Source organism: Plodia interpunctella, chromosome 19, assembly GCF_027563975.2.
Source record: "Plodia interpunctella isolate USDA-ARS_2022_Savannah chromosome 19, ilPloInte3.2, whole genome shotgun sequence".
NCBI classification, from domain to species: domain Eukaryota; kingdom Metazoa; phylum Arthropoda; class Insecta; order Lepidoptera; family Pyralidae; genus Plodia; species Plodia interpunctella.
In genome coordinates, this window is record NC_071312.1 from 9,066,210 (window position 1) to 9,092,081 (window position 25,872).

The window sequence follows — 25,872 nt, forward strand, 5'->3', positions numbered from 1 at the left end:
CGTTTCACTTTTCACCATAGAATCGATTCGAAGTGAGATGCAGCGAACCAATCACAGTGCGCCATTGTGACGCAACGACAATCACACCGCAATGTGATTGGTTCGTTGCGACTCACGAAGTAAAATGCAAACCCGCACTAAGCCCTAAGATCGTTAAAGCTGAACTAAATGAGCAACAAAATCAGTCGTCTAGTGGAATAGATCTCTGATGGATTTTTTTTAATTTTCAATGATTTTCTGCGTCCGACTTTCCCTCTTCGATGGAACTTTTAATGGTTTGTTTACACGGCACTTCAACGGAAATCTTTGAACTGAGTTCTCCACAAAGTTCAAGTTACAAGGAAATGAGAAATTACTGTGAATGCCTATTTATTAGCCTTAGATTGTAAATGTGTTTGTTTAATTTTTACTCTCAAACGAAATAATTTATGAAACATTTGAATGAAATGTTCAAACAACTGCGCCACGCGTATTCTAATGCAAAAATAAATTCCACCATCAATCATTTTCATTACGTTTATTTTGTTGGAAGAAAATATTTTTTATACATTGCATATTGTATTTCATGTAAATTCGCTACGAAACGGCTACGCGGCTACGACGCAACACCACGCCGCTACGAATGCTACGCGCTACGACAGCTTACTGAATGTCAAGCTCCTTGAAATCCCGTGTCCGTGGGGACGGACGACGGGAGTTACAGAATAATCATTACCGGTAGTAATATAGGTACTCTATATTCTTCTTTGTGCATAGTTATGAAATTATTGTATGTTTGACCACACATTTCAACGAACACCTGCATATCTATTTTGTTTTGTCGTTAGTTAAAAAAATATTTGAAGATGATTCCATCATGAAAAGCCTTCATACTGCGAACGGAAACATGTAAACTACCTTCACCTATTTCTTTACACCTATTTAGATGAAATTCGGATAGTGAGTATGCGTAGATACGCTAAAAATATTTTCGCAGGTATTATGTGAAATTAGAATATATTTAGGGTGAGTTGCACCGTTAAATTTGACGTTTATTTTAACTGAAGTTTAGAATGGCGTACTTTACGTTTTTCTGCGCATGTTAAAGTTAATATCAAAGTTGACGGTACAACCCACCCTTAGATTTTCTCCAATTAGATCGGCTACACGGGTTTCAGCAACATACTCGTTGCATTTCGAGTTTGAAATGCCTGTGTCTTAATCACCACTCACCAAATTGTTATAAATATATTATTTTTTAAAATAAGCACGTTTTATGAAAATCTTTTCATTTTAATAATTGTAGTATAAATATCTTCCACACACACAGGTCTGAAAATTTATAAGATTTTCTCGGAATTACACAATAATTTTATACCGCGATGTGTGCATGTTTGTTTAGATAGATCGTTTTATCGCCAATCCATCTTCGTTACTTTATTATACTTTGAAAGTAAAATTGTAATTTCAATTTACCCGCAATAGTTCTCCACCCGAATCAAACATTTTGCGTCTAGATCTCTCGTAGCTAAAACCACGAAAGTGATATATTTGGTAACCAAGGGTATACGAAATACAATCGAAACAAATTCGATCTAAACCCACAAATGGTGTGTATCCACCCTTAGAATAATATCCGCTGGGCTGCCGCTAATAGGCAGCTGATAAGCAATAACAGCAATCCCAAAGAGGGTGACGACAGGCAAACAGCCGGTTGTAAAATCTCGGCCCAATCTTCATAATTTTCAGGTCTATTTCTGCGCCAACCCCGCGATCCGCAACGTCACAGCCCCGAATGTTCAGTAACACCCTAAATATTCAGTCTGTCTGTATGTTCATCTCAATCCTCTCGCAAAATTTAGTTCAGAGATATCTCTGGGATAAAATACAACAATGAAAGTCGCGGGTATCTCTTCAATTGCGGTGACAAAATACCTTCATTATGAATAAAAAAGTGAATATGTTTTGTTTTTGAGTTTGTTCCTTTAAGACAGACAAAAAAAATAATATATTTATAACGAAACATTAAGTAAATACATTATTAGTATAAAGTATTTTATGACTTAATCGTAGTATTAGCTAAATATGGCATAAAACTTTTATATTTACCTCACTATGATGTCTCACATGTTTGTATTCACACACTTAACTCTAAATCATCACACACATCTAAAATGCAAGAAAGAACTAGACTACGTTCTACGAGAGGAAGAAAGTTGCGGGATCCGTGTGTCCCGGCGAACGTGTCGCCCGCGCGCGCGAACCCACAGCTCTGCCTGCAATAGCGCGAAATTTTCCCGCGTCACCACCAGACAGAGACAGAAATAAGATTTTCCCTACAGCCAGAGTGAGATGGCGCCAGTTTTAGCGCTGTATTGTCTGAAAAAAATCGTACTGAATGCGGTGCCGTGCGCCCAATGATGACTTTTTAATGCTCGATGCGGACTTCAGTAATGAGGATTATAATGTAATTACAATTATTGTGGAGGTAACTGTAAAAATGTCCTGTAAAAATAATAATAAATGTCAAAGCGCAGGTGAAGAAGAAGCGGCGCAACAAACTTCACTGCAGTCTTTTCTCCAAACACGTCAATTGACAAATATGGTAATTACGATATTGACATGCGTAGACATACGTTGAAACTCCATTCAATTACTTTCTTTACTAGATTTTCATCTCCTACTTCGCACGGTCGATCCTAAGGCCGGCCCCATTGGCGTCCGTTTGGAAAAATCTTCTGCGTTATCCGACGACGGACGGCAATCGGGCCGGGCCTCAGGATGCCAACACCGTGCAAATCGGGAAGAAATAGTCATTCTACCTTCCTTATCGTAATAGCGCTGTGTGCCCAAATTTTTTGCTTCGTATGTTGTAAATAATCTCATTTATGGTTCAGTCAGCAGTTTGTCGGAAATAGGTAACACATACGTATCTCTTACAAAAGTGCAAAGTAAACAGTAGTTCAATACTTACGGATTTTATCAATATGTACTTTTTTACAAATTAATTAATCTTACTATATGTACCTATACCTGAATTCCTGTTGTAAAAATCCCTAAGACTAACTATACATTTTCAATACCATAGTATAATAAATTCACGCAATAATAAGAATAAGCGTAAAACCCAAAATTTGTAATTGCAGGAAGCCAAAAAGACAATTAAATATTCAGTCTGAACAAACCATTTAAAAATTGCTCTAGAGATTAAATAAACTGTACCAAACTTTGCTAATTAAAAGGTACGGATTAACTTCATACGTTCAATACAATCTAGTTTCCTAATTAGAGTTGCTAGGACTGAGACTGCCGACTACAATGGTCGAGGAGATGCAATTAGGCTTTGTGGATTACGGGACAGAGTTTACTGTGAAATTGATTCGATTTTGTAGGGAGTTTTGGGGCATGTAGTAATATGCTCCGTATTGTTTGATTAGAGGCTTTGTCGGGGAGTCAGGTACCCTAACTTTGTTTTGTTTATTTTCACGCTGACGCTTGATTGTGATTGAAAGGTCCCAGATCCAAATCATGCTCTTGTCATGCCACATTGAGTTTCCATATCAATCTGACTTATCTGAGTCTAATAGTTTTCATAGACAATCACTGTACACTATGAGAAACGTTCAATAAGAGACTAATGTGAAAACATTCGTTTTTCTCTCGCCATACTGGAATATAACTAAAATAACAATCTTCATTTATCATAAATCACACATCACCTTATTAGATCAACCCTAGAGAGACAATTTCTGTATCTTTAGATACAGAAATTGCGTTTGGGTACAGTACCAAAACACAACATCAGATAACTCATATACAACCCAAAACAAACACAAAGACATGCTCCCATGTCTTTTGTATCACTTCTCCCACCTCCGACATTTCTGTCATTGTCAGTTTCTGTGGAAAACGGTTTGCGACCTACTCTCTTTGTTTCTCTCGCAGCCCTTACAATAGCTCGACCTATTTATAAACATCAATCAGTAGTAAATAGGAATCTCAGAGAACTCGTTCATATGAGAGGTGGTTTCAGAGGTAAACCAAGATCGTTGTTATAGGTAGGATTTTTAGAATTGTTGATGTATTTATTTGTTATTTAAAGTTTCAAAACACATCATAGGTGTTATAGTTAAGCAAATGCTTTTAAAAACTTTTATAATAATCATTGCAGTTTCCAGAAATCGTTTAAAAATAAGTAACTTGATATAATACTTAATAGAAGAAGACTTATCAATATTTTATTATTTATCTTATGTATTAGTCCCATAAAGTCCCCTCATAATATTTCTTAGGTACAAAAATAACCAACTTACAGTTTTATTAAATGTATAGATATAGATGAGATTAAATAAAACTATTAATATTTATATTTAAAGCATTCACACTTCTGTATCTATACTAATATTGAGAATGAGAAAGTGGGGGTGTCCGTAATTACTTTGCGTCAAAACGAATTCGGTTTGTTGCTGGGAGACTGTTGGAAAATTGGAGAGTGACTTAGGCTTTTTGCCCTATACCCGGAGCTAAGCACCAGGATGTCCAGTAAATTTTGCGTAAAAGATAACAAACATACACACATACATCCTCATACGTAATTACGGACACCCACATATAATTAAATGAAGTGTAATGTTTAAATTATGGTACTTGGTACCCTCCGTTTCACAAATTTAATTTCTGTAGTGTTGGAGCTCCCGTTACACCTTTACCCACTGTCGACCGACTCCGCCTTCTGTCAGATCCGAAGTATTCATACACGACATGTATTTAGATGATGTTTTCCTTTCCTCTACATCAAACGCAGCGCAGTCAGGCCAAGAGTGATCTGTTACAATTATATCGCGTCGGTAATATCATAAATATTCGGAAATAGGTTACATCGCCGATATAAATAGGATTGGAAACTGAAAAATATTGAATCACGATCTGGGAATGTTTACGTTATGAAACACACTTCAGATTGTTTGAGTGGGTTACGTAAAGATAGAGCGGTATCTTACAAATTACACTTGATCTTTTTACACTTCAATATAATTTCAAAAGATTATTTTTATTATTACTAATATAAAAGTAAACTAATAAAAAAATTTAGAATTCGAATAATTTAACATTTTTTATTTCTGACTTTTGAATTTTATTATGACATGACAATGTGTAATTATCGTATCTGTCCAAATTACGAAATACTGAAAACAATCTTGCTAATGCGAAAGTTTGTGAGGATGTATGTGTGTATGTTTGTTACTCTCACGCAAAATCTACTGGACATCCTGGTACTTCACTCCGGGTCCTTTTATTTGAAAAAACATTACAATGATAAAACATATACCGGTTTTACCATTGATGTTTTCTAATTATTACTAGTAAATGCTTCTATTTAAAAATCACCAAAATTCCGCCATATCGTTTAAAAAAGAGGTATTTTTCCCGAGACACTGGTACGTAAAAATGCCCCATTACACTACTGACCCTTCAAACATTTTGCAGAGAATGTGGGACCGTGAGGGAGCCAGGCTGTTATATACCAGTCACGTTTGTTTACCGGAGCGGGTAATGCGCAATCTCGTTACTACAGCGTCAAGGGATGGCGAAGTTAGGGCCAAATGACCACACGATGCTATCCGACAATGCAAAATTATTTGACTATTTACGCTTCAACTGCAAAGATTTACAAAGCTTGAATAATTTGTTGTATAGTTAAGCGGCTGCACTTTCTATACCTACTAGTCCTCAATCGTAAGTTTCGTAGCCATTATGTTTTTCTACATCCAACCATAAAAAATGCAGTTCGTGAGTCAGATGGATTAGTATAGAAACGTATGTAAGTGCATAATAATATAGTCATTCAACCAATCTTCACTTCAACGGGCCGATAGCTAATTCTGTAGAAAAACGTAACGATGCCTTCTGCCCCAGGTTCCCCCGAGCAGTGCAATCACAGCTACAAGTCGCGCAGCGTCCAGCCGTCACTCTCCTCCACCCGTCACTCTCTGCTATGGCGTTAAGGCGATTACTCCCAGCACACTAACGCCTCCTCCAATTTTTATTAATTTCTTCTATTACTTAGCAAAAATCTTGTTTTTTAGTTTTCTATAATTCAATGTGGCCACCGTATACTAAAAGAAATTGGCTATTCGACTGGGTAAAAAAATTTATGAAGGTATTTAAATAATCAAACACGATAATTAAATATCACTCATCATAATAATAATTACGAGATCATTTGTAATAATTACGAGATTTACAATTTTTACGGTCCCATTAAAGTATATTAGAAATGCTTTTTAACTCAAAATCCACGACGTCGCAATACATTACTGTCACACATAGAAATAATGTATGACAGTAATGTATTAATACCATAAAATAGCGTTAGGTAGTGTGCATCTTATCAACCATTAAATGAATAAATTAGATATTATACTTATTAAACCGAAAACAAAAATATAATGTAATCAATCAGGCTTCAGTGTGAAGTTTAATGTTTTGCAAAGTTTTAGTAAACGTGTGTATATAAAATGATATATTAGATCGTTAATTAATGAGTAAAATGCTAATAATAAAATCGAATTATACAATAATTTTATCACACTTTTTCGTAAGTATGTAGGTACTTTTATTTATGACTTGCGTTACAACGATATAAAACGTAACGAATGACACAATCAATTATTCATCTATATATCTTTATATTTGATAAAACTTCCATACTACCTAATCTTTCAACTGAATCATAAACGTGAAAATTTCAGAAATAAATAACAAGATAAATATAGATAACTTTCTATTCATAGATCTTATTGATATCGGTATTTGAGGGTCAATGTCAGCCTCTGATCCTGCACTGGCCATAGCAATGAATTACGTATTCATTGGATTTATTGTAATGTCGACATCTTCAACAATCAAGGATGCAGACGAATAAGAAGTTGAACAAAACGCTTTGAATTTCATCTTGAGCAAAAAGTTGCGGAACGGCGGCGGATACGTACTACAGCGCTTACTTAGCGCAGCTAGTTACCAGCGGGCTTCGGATGATAAGCTATTATAAGCTTTCAATAATTTAGAGTTAATATTAAGAATGGAATTAATTATACAGTAATTCCAACAGTTCTTCCCCTTATCACAAACAGCAACTAAAGTCCAAAGCAATAAGCAGCCGCGGGTTTAATTCAATAACGTCACATCCCACTCGAGTTGGAACAAACAGAAAAACAGAATCCTGAGCGGCAGCCCTGGGGACCCCGCGGTATATAAGGGCAAGCAACAAGTCCTCCTCCCCACACGAAGCCAAGAGTTGGGGAAGGTTGTGTGTGACATACTTTAACAGTAAAATATGGTAGATCTATTCCTCATGCTAATTATGTAAGTATTATTATAACCATTCAAGAAACGATACTTTAAAATTTCACGGCTCAAACTTATAATAGAAAAATTTAAATTTTGATTAAAAGGATCGGAGATTTTTTATATGTAATGTTATATTTGTTGTAACGTGGTCTTATTACATCTGAACTTTTGCCAATCGCGTGGTGCAACCCCAGACTCAAGGATAATACATACATAAGTACCTACACCGTACATTTTAGTCACCATTTTTAGTTTAAATCATGAAATCAAAAATAACGCATTCCTGAAGCAGGAACCTGAGTGTGTGATGTGTTCGTGGATGGATGGAAGACGCTTGTCAGGAATTGTTTGCAGTTTTGTGAGATTGACGAATGTGAGTCAACGTGTTTAGGATGATCATATTGTGTTTCTCTAAGAAATTTTTGTAATTCCCTTTTTTTTCTTACTAAATACTTTAAAAGGATACATATTGTGTACCGTTGTATTTAGCTAAATAAATAAATAAATAATTTTGTTCAAATTTACTTTAAAAAATAAAATATACTATTTTTATAGAAAAAATCTTTAGCTATTTTTAAGATATATGTGGAAGTAAAATTTTTAACAGTACAGTAGTTGTGGATTAATACATTTACATTGAAGTGTCATATTTTAAGAAGTATCTAGGCATGTTTCGTTTTAATTAAATTTTAAATTACTATTAAGGATAAACATTGTCATAATTCGTCGTCATTTTTCAGATAGCATCAAGATGTGTAGGAATATGCACATTTTTACCCTTCTATTTCTTCTCATAATATCAACTAATATTGCTTTTGGCAAAAGCGCGAATAAAACAAATCCATCAAATAGCGGGCGCACTCACGCCAAACACAACACCGCACTAATTGCCAAGGTTGAGCGGATGAAACGCTCTCTGTACGATGGCGACGAACCAGTTCATATTAAAACTGAACATCTTAATAATAACGTCAGACACGACGGTGATGACAGCAGAGTGATAGAAAGAGATATACCTTTCTGGGGAATTCGAGGCAGGCGCGATAGCTCCTCGGAGGAATCTGATGAATACGCATCACAGCATTATGGCCGAGTTGTAAATAAATGTAAAAATTGTTATGCGGCTGAAACTTCAATAGAACATGAAAATTATATTAAAAATAGACGAGATGAACTCCCATTTTGGGGTACTCGTGGACGACGTAGTTCGGAAGAAACTAACGAACCGTTTTGGGGAAACAGAGGCAGAAGACAAGACAGTCAAGACGATCCTTTCTGGGGTACGAGGGGAAGACGGCAAGATGATAGTCCCTTTTGGGGAAATAGAGGTCGCCGTGAAGAAGAACCTTTTTGGGGGAATAGAGGCAGGAGAAACGATGAACCATTCTGGGGTAATAGAGGAAGACGAGAAGACGAACCGTTTTGGGGAAACCGTGGAAAACGCAAGCAGGACTCTGAGCCTTTTTGGGGTAATAGAGGAAGACGAGATGAAGTGGAACCATTTTGGGGCAACAGGGGCCGAAGAAAACAAGATTTGAAAGAGTCTATACTAGATGCCATCAATGACGTTCAAAGTAACATCGAACACCTTTCGCGGCTGAGGCGAAGTGGAATTCAATTGTCTTTCTGGGCAAACCGAGCCAGAGAGAGCAAATTAAAAGATCTATTCAGCGACCCAATTCGAGCGAGACAGAAAAACTTTCCTAATTATTATTTACAGAATACTCATTCTAATTCTAATAAAGAACCCGGCACTGTTCATGACAGTCGTCTGTATGCAGAGGAACCGCATTATATTTTAGTTGACAGAAGCAGCCGCTCTTCAGTTGAAGATGATCCATATTATATTTCTAGAGGCAAAAAATATTTTCTTGATCTTTCCAAAGCGGCGAGAGATAGGCGAGGAGCGATAGAGGAAATAGTGAAATCTGTGCGAAACGACCCTTATTATATAGCTAGAGGTAAAAAAGATACTGATTTAACAAAAAATAATTCGACAGCTTCTCGCGAGGAATTCGTAAAAGCGAAAGAACTGATTTGTTCTACTATGGAGTTGATAATGATGAAGAATGATGAAAACAAGACTAAAAGAGACGTTAACGATTCGGAACGAGATAGACGAACAATTTTAAAGAAATTAGCAGCGCAGTTACAGATGGATCCGTATTTTGTGAGCCGAGGGAAGAAGTCTGAAGAAGATAATTTAGATGACTTTATTAATGACGTGGCATCCAAGTGTAACTAAACACATCACATAATATTATAAGTTTACCACCAATGACTAGCGATATTATTAGGATAAGCGAATTGTTGTAGGTAATATATTTATATTGATGTGACCTGAGCTGACCTGATTAATAAAGCCAGTAACTATTGTCCATTTTTATTGCCCTATTTCCCTTTATATCTGTACCTCGGGGCGCTAGTGGAATTAGTATTTTTGGTTACCTAAATCTCAAAAAATAATTATTATATGTCGTCATGTAGATACTATATAATATACCTTACTTAATGCTGACGAGGCAATGGAAAAGTAACTGGGGGAAATACGACTTACTTTCTAAACAAGAAAATGATAACACAAAGATGTTAGTGTGACTTTGTTTTATTCTGTATTATAAATATAGAATACACCATCCGAACATATACGTAATATTAAAAATTTGTCTTACATTACATTATTTGCGGGAGCGGGTATTGAAGATTTTGAGCAATCACAAACCTGTAATTATTATCTTGGCAAATGTTCATAATGTTTATCATTTTCTTCGCAATGGATTATGTTTCAGATAAATCACAAAGTCAGGCTTTTTTTATTATAATTGTTGATAATACTATAAGCGAATATACAAAATAGGTAATAATATCTCTTTTGATATGGATAAAATTGTAAATAAATAAATGATATCGGACGATGATTCTGATGCAATGGTCTGTTCGTGACTACTGATTCTTGAACAATTTAGACCTACCTAAATACACTTTAGGCACACAAATATTCTTTAGGACCAGGTACACTACTTGTATAGTTACTGACAAATACTTCTGATATGACTACGTACAGTAAACGGATCTAAAACACAGCTCCATAATATTATAAAACGTCTACAGATATATGTATGTTTCTGACCATAACAGGCCCAATTTATAAAAATTCAATAATACTGCACGATGTTAAATAAATCTCAAAAATTTCGATAATTCCTTTAAGATCGATCGACATTTTATGTCTTAACTAATAGTTAATAATCTCAATCGCGCAAATCAGCGCAAACACATTATTTAAACGTTTATTATAATTTTAATTAGCATACAACGTTTATCTTTTAATGAAAGCTGGAATAATACTAACGTTCACAACGAAACAATGAGAACGGTCGCCTTCGCGCGCGGCACGAGGTTCCCCGTTCTCTCCTGAGCTCTCGGCTCGAAGACTGAAGCCCTTGTTCTCTCTTGTTCAGCAGCTCACACTCTCCAAAGTAGCAAGTGATTGGTCGAGTCTTCTCTGCCAGCGTCCTCCGTCATCGTAGAACTGCGGAAGTCTTCGAACCCATCACCGCCAGATATAATAAGCGTCTCTTTACTATTCTGGCTTGTTTCTGCCTGCTTCTGCATTTTCTCCGCGTTGGTCGATCGTCGACTTAATGCTTTTGTCTTTAGTGACGTCTGTGTCGTCTTCTGCGGCTGTTTCTGCGGCACCGGGTTCTCCACCACCGTCAAGAAACGCACGTGGCCAGTATGCCCATAAGTTACACCTGAAATTTCATTAATAGACTATGTAAAATAATTCGAGTTATTTATTAAAATAAAAAGTTTCTTGGTCAAAGTTAAATTGAGTTAAATCAAAAATGTGTAAAATCTGGTGCGATTTGTTGGTTTAGTGACCTAGTACATCGTTCACAGTATTCATTATTTTTAATGCGAAACATAATGATGTGATAATCAAAAGACAATGCGATAATGTAGGTAGATGTATATGTACACTCTCAGTCATCTTTACTGAATAGATTTTGATGAAATTTAGTACACGGGTAAAATATAACCGGAAATAGCCTACACACAGAAGTTACATGTTCACGGTGTACGTACGTGTCCCTCCGCATGTACATCACGTCCACAATTGGTGATGTTCCAACTCACCAAGTAGTAATTATTCCCTGTCATAGTAATATAAATAGTCACTGCACATAAGTACAGAGCTGCACACCACACCGTGTCTCCGTCAACTGAGCCCCGTCTCGGTGTCAGATAAGCGCAGGACATTTAGTTAGACCAGTACAGTACCCATGAGCTGCGGCACAGTGAAGTGTCCGTTGGTGTCGGGCGCGGTGTGCAGCGCGGCGGTGAGCAGCACGCCCGCGCTGGTGCCCACCCACAGCGCGTCGCGGTGCGCCAGCAGCGCCGTCACGCGCAGGCACGCCGCCTTGTGCTGACGGATTATGTCGTCACAGCCTGCAATACATACAGACAAATCTTTTTTGTTAGCCTGTTGTATCTCGTTCTGGGCAAAAGGCCTTCACTCTTCTTACCATTCATATCTGCCGCATCCAAATCGTCCCATGTCCACCTGGGGCGGCCTTTTCTTCTTCGCAATAAAAAGGCTATTTTAGCCCACATTTCCTCCCGCATGGCTACAACGTGACCTGCCAGACCCATTTAAATTTTGCTGCCTTTTCCCCACGTCCATTATTTTCTTTTTTGTGCATAATAGTCTTATAAAGGTGGTCAGAAACGAACCATGCAGCATCTTGGTGACAGTAGGCGTGATGTTGATGTCGGCCAGCAGTTCCCGCTTGCCCGCGGCGTAGCACCTCAGCAGCGGCGCGTTGTGCAGCGCGAGCCACAGCGTGCCGCCGCTCACCGCCATGTGGCTGATCGGCTTCGACTCGCAGCTAATTTGGAATGTTTCGTCTACCTGCAAACGGATTACAAAATGTTTCATATTATTATTGTCCTTAACACAAATAAAAATTTATTTGAGTTAAGCAAACGTATTATTCTAAATAAAAAAATACCTTCGAACAAATGGTGAACAGTATTCTCACCCAGCTAACCATTCCGTATTTCTTTAAATTAAAAATTCGCTCAATCAATCGTTTATTTGTTAAGTTACAAGTTTAATTTAGATGCTTGTCCTCGCCGTAGTTACCAATAATAGAATAATTATTGAACGGTGTTTGAATGGAGTTGCACATTACCTGCAGCGTGTGCGGAGAGATGATCTTGATGCAGGAGAGCGCGGCGCACCACAGCTTGCCGCCGCACAGCAGCATGCCGGCCGCCGCGGTGCCGGCCGCTGCGCCGCCCCCCACCGCGCCCACCCCCACCGTCACGCGCGCCCTCTCCGCCCACGAACCATCTGGAATGGTCGCGGTTCATGATTGTACGATGAGTTAACTTTGTGACTGTCAACAATCAATTCACGTTCAACTCTAAACGATTGCACATTGTGGTGTATTCTCAGTCGCGTTTTCTATCAACTTTAGTTTCTAGTAAAACCAGTGTTATAGATTTTAGTACTACCTACTTTCTAAAGATAAATATTCATAGTTTTCAGTACAGATTATCAATCTATTAACCCATTGTCCTGTTAGTCAATAGTGTAAAATAACAAACCGTATAAAGATTATAGATGGGTATATGTTTCACTGGTTATTGTCTTTCTAACGGCGCGATACTTATATGGTACTAAAGGTTATTTAGAAAGATTATACAAACCTATATCTCTTCCATACACGACGAGGTCTCCGTTGCCGAGGGCTACAAATACCTTCCCTTCTAAATATCTGTAAATTATAGAGATTAAAACATAGTAAGTCGCACTGCCATGTATGAAATTAAATAACGCAATCATGGACAATGTAGAAGGGTCAGTAATATTTGAAAAGGAATAAATATAAGTCGTTCCTCTAGGAGACTCGTGTGCTACACCAATATAGTGTATGGAGTGATAGAGGATCATTTCTTCGTAGCACTCGTTCGCGTTGCGCTCCGTTCCTGCATCAGTGTAGTTCGATGACATACGTCTAATGTCAAATGTATGCAAAACGACGGAGTGACAACGAAACGCCACAACAGCGCAACGGAGATACTTACACAATAGAGTGCACCGCAGCGTTGTGCTGCAGCTTGATCTTGTTCTTCTTGACGCGGATGTTGTCCTGGCAGTTGTAGACGTGCACGCAGCCGTCCTCCGTGCCCAGCCACATGGTCGCCTGCGCCGCGCCCGCGCCGCCGTCCTCCGACGACTGCCGGCTAGCCGGGGACGATAATGTGCCTGTTACATTTTACAATTTCTGTGTAAGTAATAAAATATGACTAATAAACCTGAAAAAATTACCCCCTTTTTATATTGGAGAAATGCTTTTAACTTTAATTAGCTATTTTTAACAAGGTGTATAAGTAGGTTGTTAACTAATTAAAGTCACCGACAGCGTAAGTATGTCGGTATTGTGTAGTTAAAACCTACAGCCGTAGCTATAAATATTAGCGATAAGCAGATAAAGCAGCTTTATCCCAGTCTTATAATTTTTTAATAATTTTTAGAACCTGTTTAGAACTTAGGCACATTGATCTGCACATAATATAGTGAAGATAATCAATAACTATATCTGATCTAGCAAAAAATCTATAGTGAACATTAAATAATTACTCAATACGTACTATGTATCTACAGACTACTTACTGAAAACAAAATTAGGTTACAATAAGAAAAGCACTTCACTACAAAATATACAAGTTAAACATTTACCCAAAGTGGTGCGGCCGGTAACTTTTGGTGCGTAGGAGAAGAAAGAATTGTTTGAAAGTCACGTTGAGAATAATGATAGACAAAAATTGTGGAAACATTTATGAAATAGATAATACCAACAACCATAGATATAATAAATAAATAATTTTTTTCTTTTATCTATGCCAACAACGAATAAATTAATAAACATTAAGTAATATCGTAAAATAAAAATAGACATAAAATTCGACATTTAAAAAAAATATTAGACATCCTATGTATTATGAAGTAAACAAATCTGGCACTTGAAATATTTTTGCGTTTTTGCGAATTCAGCTTCAAGTGTGGTGTGCACAAGTACAAAATTCATGCCAGCTTTTGTTAACTGAAACACGAAAGAAATGAAAATGAAACAAAAATATACCCGAAGTAATACCCATAGCTTGCTTGTCCACCGCGGGGTTGGAGTTGGACTTCGTGACGGGATGGGCTGCGATGTGTCCCGTGTGCGGGGAGCTGAGGCTCTTGCTGTGGTTGGGGGGCGGAGGCGCGGGCGCGGGGGACGAGGGCGCGGGCGGAGGCTCCGGGTTCTCGCTCGTCGACGACGCGTCGTCATCCTCGTCGCTCGATGATGAGCTGTGCACAAGACGTTTGTATTGACAGATAACTTTTCGTAGTCTCTGGATAGTTTTCAAAACTTCCATAAATACCCCACTGTTGGACGTCTGTCTCCATTTAGGTTAAGGGGAGTAAAAGTGTTCTGTCAATATTCATATTCATTGATTTGCCAATAAGTGTACAATGCTTACTTACTAACTTGTAACTAGAATACCATCGGGCAATTGTTTATGAAAAATAATAACAATTCTATCAGAGACACCACCCATTTAAGGAGAAAGTAAATCTCGATATCTGTTCAATAAGAACCTTTGAGGATAAAGACGATGTTGATGTGGTAGTCTAATGCAGCGAGTGAATTGAACATACCTGTCTAGCCGAATGTTCTGACAGCTGTCGTCGGGGTCCGACACGCTGATGCCCGGCTTGGCCGAGCCCACGCTGTTCAGGGAACTCGTACTTCTGAAATAATAACAAAATCAGTTCTTATTAATATACTTCATTATACTCGTGCATAAATTTTAGTGATAGTCCGGTTAAAGTAACTGTTGTAAAACCGAGTTGACTTAGTTTTATTCCAATAGTTGCTTTTTAATGGATATTATCTTATTAGATTAATCAAATCATTGACAATGGGTCTTAGTTTACAATAACAGAAGGACCTGACGGGCGCTGCAAGGGGTGAGAGACTACGCATTTCGTTATCTTTAAAAGTATATACATTTATTGTAATGTAATTAGAATAATATTATTATTTACTTCGTATTTTTATTGTATTATTATTGATTTCGTATTGTTTCGATATTATGTACGTGTAATGATAGTGTATAAATTGAATAATATGTCAAAAGGTGTAAATCTATAAGGTATATATCTTTTCTTTTGTCTATCAATTTGCGATTATAGAGTAATTTCGTCTTCAATATTTCAGCAGTTCTAGAATTTGGATCGCTCATCAAGGCGTGGGTGAGGCACGTTTTATTTTCCGAATAGCCCAAACATTGAGATGGTTACTAATGGATTTTGTCGCATCAAAACAGTAACTCACGGGACGTCGAGCGTATGTTGGCGGGGCAGCGCGAGCGCGGGCGGGTGGGGGGCGGCGGGCACGCACGCCACGCACAGGATGCGCGCGTTGCACACGCCATTGCACGATGTCACCTGCGGCCGCGGCGACAGCGTCAGAACGCACACCTGGCCCACGTACCCGTCGCTGTTGCACACCTAGTGTATACAGAACATTGACAATACTTCATTACAATACATGACCAAACCACATCTAAAATAGTGGGTTACTCTCCCTGTTCCATCTGAGCGTTTTGCCTAATTCTTTCTTAGCCGTCGAGCATCGGAGCTCAGGGATCGCTTTTTTACTTTTTCGTCTTCACTTCGCACGGACGTCGGTATTCCAAACAACAAACTACTTGAGTATACCTACCAACCTAAAACAATATTATGCAGATATTTATTCCCTACCTGTAGTTTTTTATCTGGTCATGGACATTTAAAATAGCGGGCCAGGCACATAAACAATTGACACAATTGACTTTAGATTCCAGTAAATTTGAATATCTGAACGTCTAGCAAAAGAAAGTAAACGACAAAGCCTAGACCGACACCCAGACGGCTGTCGATGTAGTTGTCAGTGAAACATTTAGCATTAATAAGATTGAGTGAAGAACCCCCTCACCCAGACATCGGGCGGCTGTCCGGGCGGCGGCAGCGTGGGCGCGGCGCACGTGAACTGCAGCCCGGCGCGCGTCTTGCGGATCGGCACCGGCGACAGGAACTCCGGCGCCAGCCGTCCGCGCTCCCACGTCTGTATGCCTGAGGGGGAAATGGTCAAGGTCAACATTTCAAAACTTGTACAGTTAGTAGGTAAAGAAGTAAAAATATACTTGCTCCTGAATCAGCTGATCAATCGATACGTAAAAAAATCTTACTCGGCGTAACTAACAAGGTTCCACTGAAGAAAATAACGTAACAAAGTTATTATCGTTTCCATTATATTCGAAAGCACCAGTTACAAAATGTATGAATAAACTACTAAACTACTGAAGGACTTACTCAATTTTTGTTTAGTTTCATTCACTAGCTCCTCCCAACTGCTTCTCTTCTCGGTCTTCGGGAATATTATCGTTAGGTTCTCAGGGCCATTCCTATAATTAAAATCATGTCTAATTAGTGTCAAATAAACTAAATACTTACGTGTGTTTGCTAATTTTATAGTAAAGGACTTCCAAAACGTTTATTTCCACTAGGACAGTTTTTCCGTATCCCAGTTAATATCCCTGTTGATAGAGTTGTATCAGCAGAGATTTTGCTATAATTCGCAAAAGCTTGTGCTAGTGTGGTTTCACTCTTAGAAATGAGGTCTATTAATTTTCTTGTATTTGAGTAGCACAATATTATGGAGAGGTAGGTTTGATACAAGGAAGAGCTCTTACTGTGTCGAGACGCTGAGCTCCAGCTGGCACAGCTGCGCGTCCGCCGCGTGTCTGTCTGCCAGAGACCTGAAACATACTTAAAATTATTGTGTTGTACAACCGGCTTTTATGAAGAAGGAAGATTAAGATACAGATTTACACAAAACCAATGAAAGGGAATATGATTATTAATCGCAAAATTAATTGAAAGAATAAAGGAACTGATAAAGAAAAATGATCTGTAGCATAGAGATATGTCAAGTACTTATAATAATCTCTAGAGGTAATGAGGTATTTCACCACATATTCCGAATGAAGATCTCCAAAAAAATGTTTCGTGCTAAGTCCCATTATTATGTTACGGCTACACCCAACTAACAGTCCCGTTAGTATGTTACGGTTTCACCGGTTACCAGGACTTAGTACGAACATTTTTATAGACCTAGGAGCAGCCGGCCTCAGCGGGGTAAACCTACGTGTAGCCTACTTATCTTGGGCTAGACCTAGATCTAGCTGCACTTCGGGGTTTAGCCGTAACGTACATATGTAATTATGTGTTCAAAGCGCAAAAGTTCTAAAACATTACTGGAGGACCTCCCTTCTGTCATGAATAGTAATAATTCTTTATTTCAACAATAATTTCCCAACAACAACATGGACAATGTTGTAGCAGACCTGGCGGCGGCCTGCAGCGCGTCCCTGGCAGCGTCCTCCAGCTGCGGCTGCGGCTGGTGCAGCGCGCGCAGCTGCTCCGTCACGCGCCGCAGCGTCGCCACGTCCGCCGTCAGCGCTTCCACTTCGCACATCATGCGGCGCACGTTCTCATCTTTCGCTGGAATAAGGGCATTTGCGTTATAATGTCAGTTTTTTATTATTATCGAGTGTGTTATTAGGTACTGAATTTATTCAAGTCGCATCTGATATGACATCGCCATCTACACACTAGTTAACTAGTCAGAAGAAAATAAATATGTTATTTTACATTCTTCTTACCTTTAACAATTTCGAGATCAGCGAGTGGTATCCTCATGAGAAGTTTATATTTGTTGCCTTCCATCTGGCTTGCTATACTGCTTTGGTATGTTCTGAAAAATGAACAAGACATATTTAAGATATTTTGATATTAAAAATTATATAGGCTTCAATTTTATTATTTTGACTGTGCTTATCTCAGAAATTCCCCATGTATTAGAGCACATTAAAAAATAATATTGAAAAAAAGTTAAACATAACTCGTCGTTGTAAATTCTATCGCATGAATTGCTCACTCGTAAGATAATGGCACACATTATTTTATTACATTAAACACAGACTTTCGCATTTATAATAATAAACCTTCGAGATGCTGATGCTGATGCGTGGATCTAGGCAAGAATGTTCGATCGACTATTGTGTCTATTGCTCTATCATACGAAGATTATAGTATAGTATGAATAATATGGATCCTCACACAATGGGTTTCTTGATAGTGGCAGTACGCCTCTTGACGCTGGTGACGAGCAGCGTGTCGCTGAGCAGGAACAGCGCGCGCTCCTTGACCGCCTGCGCGGCCGGCATCGCCACCGTCTCGTGCCGCAGCAGCGCGCGGTCTGAACCCACCAGGCCTGGAATCGACAACATTATGCTGTTACTTCCTATTATTTTTTTTCATTGCATAATGGTCAAGCGAGTATGTGGTTTGCCTGATGATAAGCAAACACCTCGGCCATGTAATACGATATTACTAATGTTTGAAGTAGTTAATAATATATCCTTTGTTTTTAAATAGTACATGCATAATTATAGTCTATAGGCTTTTGTGTACAAAGATTACCTCTATCAGACTGATTCTATGTAGATAGATAGAACATTTATTTGTAAAACAACAACACAATATACAACCAGACTAAAAACACAAAATAAAACACAGTATTCACGAAGCACAACTGAAGTAAGTGTTCTGTGTTGCAGCAATACAAAAAGGCCCATCTCAGTACACATCTCACCCAGAGGGGCGACACTGATTTTCATATGAGACCTGAATCAATGTGGAACGGTGCGTGTATAAGTATACACACACACCGTTATAGATCTCTTTCCTCACTGTTAGTAAACAAATGTACATTCCACGAAGTTCCTCATACGAAAAGGTACCAACGCTTAATAATAGAGAACCACGCTAAAAGAAGTAACTATATCTGTCCCAATTCTCCTTCCAATATTAGCGTCCTCCCTACCAGCAGAACAGCTAGAGCAACCGGGACAGACTCCGACTCAGCCACAAAGCTACTGTTTATTGCACTCACCTGACAACCCCTCGATGAGCTGCTCCAGGTCCCGCAGCACCTGCTGCTGCTGCTCCAGCTCCAAGCTCTCCCGCTCCGTGCAGTTGATCAGCTCCAGTAGCTCTAGGATCTCCTTCTTCGCTTCTACCAGGTACTTGTGATCGGGGTGTGATGGATCTGCAATTATTATGAGATACCTTATGTTCAAATTAGCTTGTCATCAATGGTCAACTTAACCGTAGGTTACAAAAGTAGCTGACCTCTGTCTTGTAATATTTTAGTAAATTCTTTATTGCACCAGAAAATGACGCCATGCCATGAAGTAAATGAATAGACGTGGAAACAAATAATATTCAGCAAGTAACACACCCGTATTTTTAATCAGCCTCTCCACTAACAGCTTGTAACTAGGGAACTTCTGCACAGGCTTTATGAGCAGGTTGTCCAGCGACAGCTTGCCCTTGTGGTCCCGCGCCATCGCGTCCAGAAACTTCGCGAACGCTGGTCTCGACGCGGCCGCCGTCTTTACTGTGTTCTTTGCTCGCTTGAGGTTATTGATGAACGACATGTACGTCTCCATTACTGGTGGTTTTGTGAACTGAAAATAATGAATCGTTATATTAGTTATTTTCCCTATCTATCGGATACTAATGATAGGTTTCGTGTGAATACTACTGTTACTTTATACAAGCAGCTTGACGCTTAATTTTTTAAATTTTCCAATTTTTGTGATATATATATAATGTGTTGTATATAATGAAATTTCTGAATAATACATGCTGTTGCAATAGTTGTTGCAAATGTATTTTCGCTTCGAAAAAATAATAACTCTTTCACAGAATCTCCTCTTTAGCCTTAGATACTGACCACCTCTAGGAAGACATCGCCCACTTTCTGCGTAAGGTCCCACATCTCCAGCCTGCGTCGTAGCTGCTCCAGGAACGCCCTGTGCACTGCAAGGATCGCCGGCACCTGGAAGAAGATCTCATCCACCACCGACGCTTCTAGAAGACCAGCATTCTCTGGACTCTTGAGAGGGTGGAGGTATTTCTGAAAAGATAGGAAGATAGATTCATCATTATCATCGGCCTTTATTTATATCCATTTATGGATGTAGGTAAATGTTGGAGCCTCGTAGAAGATACAATAACGGATTGGGCTAAGAGGTGGTCGGCACTGGCTGAAGGAGGTTTTCATCTAGGCATAGTTCTCGGAAAGTTGATGATATTGTTCAGTGCGTGATACCGTTCCGAAATTACCGCTTCAAAAACAAAAATGTTATTTCAACATATTATAAAACAATGTTTATATACACATAATATAAACATCTGAAGGTATTTCTGTCTTCTTGTTTACGCGATTAAAGTTATTCTCTATTATAATTTTTTCAGTACTTGTGCAACTGAAACGAGACATATCCTATCTAATTTATGTACTAAGTTGTGTCAGCGCTCCGAGAGTTACGTTAGACTTGTACTTAGTTTGTTTCCCATTTCGCTCGTTTCACTACTTTAGGGGAAACTAGGGCTCGAATCTTATGATCTTATAATGATATTACATATATTTACGCTTATAACAGCAAATTAAAACTTTAAAATTTATAATTGTGGGCCTACTATTAGTTTGATTAGTATAGTTAGCTACTCACGATAGTGTTATGAGAACACCAAAAGACAATAATATAATTTGCAATATATTAGTAGTTAAAATTTCTTCTGTAAAACTCACTGCGGCTGTGATAAATACTGTAATGATTATTTCAAGTTATGGTCTATCAATAGTAATTAGCATGCAGTAGTGATCACACAAGCCCAGTCACGTGGAAATGTCGCGGCTGTCTACTAGTGGTAACTTTGATAAGTTCCGACAGACAAGGGCTCAGAGTGGGAGGGAAGAGTCGGCAGCGAGGGGAAAACTACGTTCTAATGGCAAGATATTGTAAAATATGCAAAATACAAAAGAATAGATTAAAAACAGTAAATACAAAGCAATAAGTTAATTTATAGCAACAGGGCATTAAGGATCGGAATACACAGTTTGTATTCTGTATCCTATAACTTTCTGAGAACATGGCATAACTCAAGAAACAAAACTTGTGTCTACTTTCCCTCAAGATCCTTTTTCTGTCAATCTAGCATCACACCACACACATTTGAACAATGTCCGGACGCATATTAACTTTGACAATATAGTTTAGGTATCGTCGCTGTAACCGCTATTGAGAGTTTGGCATCGTCGATATCTACTAGACTTGAATTTCTCTCTAAAAATTACCTGTATCTGCATATTATATATTATAGGTATTACACATTATTATACATATACATTTTTATAGATTAGTTCGAAAGTGATATATGATTTGCATATATTTCGCAAAAAAATAATTAATGAAAATGTATGTTTACCTTGACGAGTATTTCGAGTGAATCGACATACGATTTCTCAGTTTCATACAGCTCCACCACGACGTGAGTGCGCGTGTCCTGAAACAAGCAAATTATTTTATTATCCAATGAATTTCGATTTCCTTGTAAAATAGGCATATGTTTTTTTCACAGCTATAAGAGATCGTAGACCCGATTATTTGATATTAATTTAAACTTGATATCCCAACGCGTTCTCGAGTAACAGAGTCTTGACAAACAATGTTGGTCAAGGAACAACAATGATGTGATCCTTTAAGAATGTTACCCTAAAACCAATCAAATAATCCCACCAGTCAAACTTATATAAAAACAAGTAATAATGCAATTTAATATTGAGTGCTTTTACAGTGCTTTAAACCACACGCAGGAGTCCGAGGCGGGCGAGAGCTTTCCAGAAGCGAAAGCTTTACAGTTTGAAAGCTTGTGCGAACGTGAGGCTTCCCAGGTGGAACTTCGTTAGGGATCAAGAGTGCTCCACTTTCAAATGATCAATAAAACAGGTAGTTACGGTTCGAGGAATGACAAAAATAAAGGTTTGAAATGAACCTAAAAGAAGACACTTGATATGAATGTTCCGTAAGATATGAAAAATGTTAAGCATAACCTGTCGGCCTAAAACAAAATAAAAAAATAACTTTATTCAATAGTGGGACGAAGACATAGGTATTTTTTTATATACTGAAAATCATTTTTTTTTCAGAAAGTCTTTGAAGATAAGAAGAAAACAATACACTCGTAAATATGTGAAAATATAATCTTTTAACACAGCAATACGTAAACGCCTTTTTATCAAATCCCAATTGGTCAGTGGCCTTTCCTATCTTCTTCCACTAATCTCTGTCGAGTACGACATGACGCCAACCCTGCTTGTTGGTTCATAAAATAAATAGACCGAAGTTGATCGCCGCTAAATAACGAGGCAGTACATAAAGCAATCATGTGGTGTCCCAGTGCCGGCTTCCATGGGCCGAGTTGGTCAACGCATTGCTCGAGAATCCCTTCTGCTGTCGCTTGTCTCCCTCCCGCCTTGGAAAATCATTATAATCTTGTCTTAAGTAGCAATAGATTTCATAAATATTAAAACAAAATTAAAGTTAGTAATTATAAGTTTATATAGTTTCATGTATTAACTCATTACAATTTAATCATCCAACAAAATTGCAAGTTGATCGCATTTGACCCCTGGTTTCCGATAGAGCTAAAACATGCATGTGCATGCAAGCATTTACATGCACATATAAATCTGACGACATAACAATATTATCATCAATATACTGTATTTGACTTGGTCAACACTAGAAGGTGATAGGAATTCCGTAATAACACGATGCAACCGCGGCATGTGAAGGTCAAAATAACCAATTTCCCATAATTTTAGGTGAACTTTCCCGTGTTATACGATGTAGTTTAGGCCAACAATATCGTCAGTGGCGATTAGCTATCGATACTATACAATATTGATAAGTATCGTTATCGTATCGATGCAGTAAGCGACATAATACCAGCGCAGCCGGTAGCTTGAACAATATTATTATCAGGCCTTATAAAATTATTTAGGACTTCAACTGATATAACAGTAGATATTTATGCAGAGAAAAAATACTGTATCATTAATAAAGTGAAAGTGACATTAGATAGAGTTAACTGGAGAGAGAACCTTGAAAAAGAACATACTTAATAAATACGAAAAAGATTTTGTTCTCTTAAATTTTACAGCAAACTGTAATCTATGAGTAGCATTTACACTTATAAGTGAAGATATTTGTTGGTCAGTGACAAATTTTGATTTATTAGAACCACATAGAAAAATACAATCATACGAAATCGATTTTAAAAATTGATTAGTAATTTATTCTCAGGCGTGGGAGGCTGTATGATGAGCTCTTAATGATGTGGCTGATCGGCCGAGATAAACCGCCGGTAGCCACTTATCCGGTCCGGCTACCGGTGTTCGAGCGTTTTTGTGCAAGAGACGTCACACGATGAATGACGGTGTGGTGTCAGCTCCGACATTTTATAAGCAAGAACTCTTACTTATGGCAATGATATGAAAATTGTAGGTACATGTTACATTTCACTTTAATACTATCTATGATGCTGATATTTATAAGTACTTTGTGACCTATTCGATGTGGGTTGTGTGAACAGAGCCAAAATACGCGTTAGTTAAATCTATGTTAAGCTAGACAGTGGGCTTATTTGTTGAATTGATATTCTGAAATAGTGACGTAGTGATAATCCATTAAATCCCATGAATTCGCATTGGGTTCGCATGGTCATCCTCCTTATCCCGTCCTTACGCAGTACAACAGTTGAAACATTGAAAATGGCTGATGATGGTGATAATGATGAAACTAGCCTATTGGCCGTAATACCTTGATTAATTTGTACGACCAACGTGATCATCACTATCATCATATCGAGTGTGTTATTGCTAACACTGGGGTCAGATTTATCATCGTGGTAAGAGAAGGAGTTTGTTATATTATTTTTCTATCACTTCCAAACCTCCGATCTGACTTTAGGTACAAGAGGCCACGCATCATGACATACAAATCAAGTGAGTCATCGATTGTAACCAAAGCAGCTAGACTTGATAAAAATACCCGAAAGTAAATCCGCGACCCAGTTGTCTGTCTATCTGTCCGCCATCGATCGACTTCGGAGTTCCGTCCTTGTGGCTGTTGCTACAACAACGTGGGAATTACTTCAGGTGTGTCCCGCTCCGTTTGAGGAACCATTTGTCATTGAGTGCGCATTCGCCGCTGCTTTACTGCTTTATTTTTCTAAAATCATTCTACTACCTAATATTATAATAACTAAAACATGAATGTGCTTTTGCTACCCATCAGTCCAAAATGGCTGGACGGACTTTGAAACAGATTACGGTTACGAGTAACATAAATACCTATCTGCTTCTGAATGTATCGACTTGGAAGCGGCGGCAGTCGGTTTTTATCCTTTACTACTAAATATAGCTCATAAACGCTTTCGGATTACAATATTATTATGGAAATACGTGCGCACTAGTATTATAAATGCAAATGTGTCATAAATCCTATAACGTGGTAGGTAGGAACGGTATTTTTACGCGGCTCGTAACGGGACGCGTGACGTCAGCTGGTGATGGAGTGCGCGACTGATGGATTGCCTGCTGCAAGCTCTGTGCCCACTCCCTTTTGCTTTCTACAAGTCAATAACTATCAACTTAGGAATATTATGTTATAAGGGCTACAGGAAAATATTCAGTTCAATATTCAGAGTTCAAAAAAGAACCTTTTTATTTTTTTCTGACAGCTTTAGAGTTTAATAAAATATTAATTAACATCCGAAGTTATTAGTACTATATTTATATTTCAAAGCAATCATATAAAAAAATAATCAAATTAAATAATACGGTAACTAAAATGTAATCTAAATTGCATTACACATCTTTCAGCCTAAGTACCCAAGTTACCACAAATATAATCACCTAAACAAAGTACCTATTTTTTAAACTTACTATCACATCACCTTCCAATGCCAACATGTTATCAACTCTGCCATTAATGATGGTGCATAGGATTCGAGCTCGAACAACTGCCCACACTGCCGAGCGATGATTATCGAGTTCTAACTAAGTAATAAAGAGAGAAAAAAATGCAAATTGTGTCTGCTAATGTTCCGAAAAATGAAAGTAAGTAACAATCGAGCCTCATCTCAATCTCATTTATTGTGTTGATTGTGAATAAAACAGGTAAAACTAAATAAAAGCATGTAAAAATAAATAAAACACGTAAATCACTTGGAGAAAATATTTAGCGTGCGGCGATAACATGCCAATATTATTTATAGTAGCGAATAATTACCGAGCGGCGCGCGTGGGCCGCGCCGCCGCCGCCTCCTCATACCAGCACCACCACACTACCAACTTCTAAGGTACAGAATTCTATTTGTTTTTCAAAACTAATCAAGCTGATCTTAATTTGTTTAATTTGTCTTGGATGCACCCAGAGTGCTGTCGTCTGTAGTAATCAAGCCTTATAAAAGTGAAACTAAATTTATTTAGGCGATAGAGTCAAATATAAAAATCGACACCA

The 25,872-nt window shown here is 38.1% G+C and overlaps 3 protein-coding genes across 9 annotated transcripts in view; 1 reads left to right on the forward strand and 2 right to left on the reverse strand.

The window, feature by feature from the left end:
• The window catches only part of cv-c (crossveinless c), a 230,146-nt gene extending 227,904 nt beyond the window's left edge, over positions 1-2,242 (reverse strand). Inside the window, exon 1 of one of the 2 annotated variants that reach the window (XM_053759986.1) lies at positions 2,089-2,242. The gene's annotated coding sequence lies outside the window, so the exon portion shown is untranslated. The remainder of the gene's footprint in view (positions 1-2,088) is intronic. The other variant, XM_053759987.1, reaches the window with a different exon arrangement.
• A 4,471-nt stretch (positions 2,243-6,713) lies between these two features.
• On the forward strand, positions 6,714-9,923 carry LOC128678091 (uncharacterized). The gene is made up of 2 exons (XM_053759405.1): positions 6,714-7,344; positions 8,070-9,923. Exon 2 carries the CDS (start codon positions 8,081-8,083, stop codon positions 9,572-9,574), a length of 1,494 nt encoding a protein of 497 aa, XP_053615380.1. The 5' UTR covers positions 6,714-7,344; positions 8,070-8,080; the 3' UTR covers positions 9,575-9,923.
• LOC128678090 (uncharacterized protein) overlaps positions 9,919-25,872 on the reverse strand; it is a 51,051-nt gene continuing 35,097 nt past the window's right edge. For 3 of the 6 annotated variants that reach the window (XM_053759399.1, XM_064436575.1, XM_053759404.2), the window contains 20 exons: positions 21,773-21,850; positions 20,235-20,417; positions 19,737-19,965; positions 19,389-19,544; positions 18,554-18,707; positions 18,097-18,188; positions 17,779-17,935; positions 17,125-17,190; positions 16,745-16,836; positions 16,368-16,504; positions 15,726-15,901; positions 15,047-15,139; positions 14,484-14,695; positions 14,081-14,101; positions 13,426-13,606; positions 13,048-13,115; positions 12,528-12,688; positions 12,067-12,244; positions 11,614-11,781; positions 9,919-11,084 (listed from right to left, as the gene is read on the reverse strand). In XM_053759399.1, the coding sequence (XP_053615374.1) occupies positions 10,795-11,084; positions 11,614-11,781; positions 12,067-12,244; positions 12,528-12,688; positions 13,048-13,115; positions 13,426-13,606; positions 14,081-14,101; positions 14,484-14,695; positions 15,047-15,139; positions 15,726-15,901; positions 16,368-16,504; positions 16,745-16,836; positions 17,125-17,190; positions 17,779-17,935; positions 18,097-18,188; positions 18,554-18,707; positions 19,389-19,544; positions 19,737-19,965; positions 20,235-20,417; positions 21,773-21,850 (2,892 nt within the window). In that variant the 3' untranslated portion in view covers positions 9,919-10,794. The remainder of the gene's footprint in view (positions 11,085-11,613; positions 11,782-12,066; positions 12,245-12,527; positions 12,689-13,047; positions 13,116-13,425; positions 13,607-14,080; positions 14,102-14,483; positions 14,696-15,046; positions 15,140-15,725; positions 15,902-16,367; positions 16,505-16,744; positions 16,837-17,124; positions 17,191-17,778; positions 17,936-18,096; positions 18,189-18,553; positions 18,708-19,388; positions 19,545-19,736; positions 19,966-20,234; positions 20,418-21,772; positions 21,851-25,872) is intronic. The other 3 variants (XM_053759400.1, XM_053759403.1, XM_053759402.1) reach the window with 3 other exon arrangements.

What these genes read in the sequence shown, in the direction of transcription:
- LOC128678091 (XM_053759405.1), top strand. Translation starts at nt 8,081, where the DNA reads ATGTGTAGGAATATGCACATTTTTACCCTTCTATTTCTTCTCATAATA.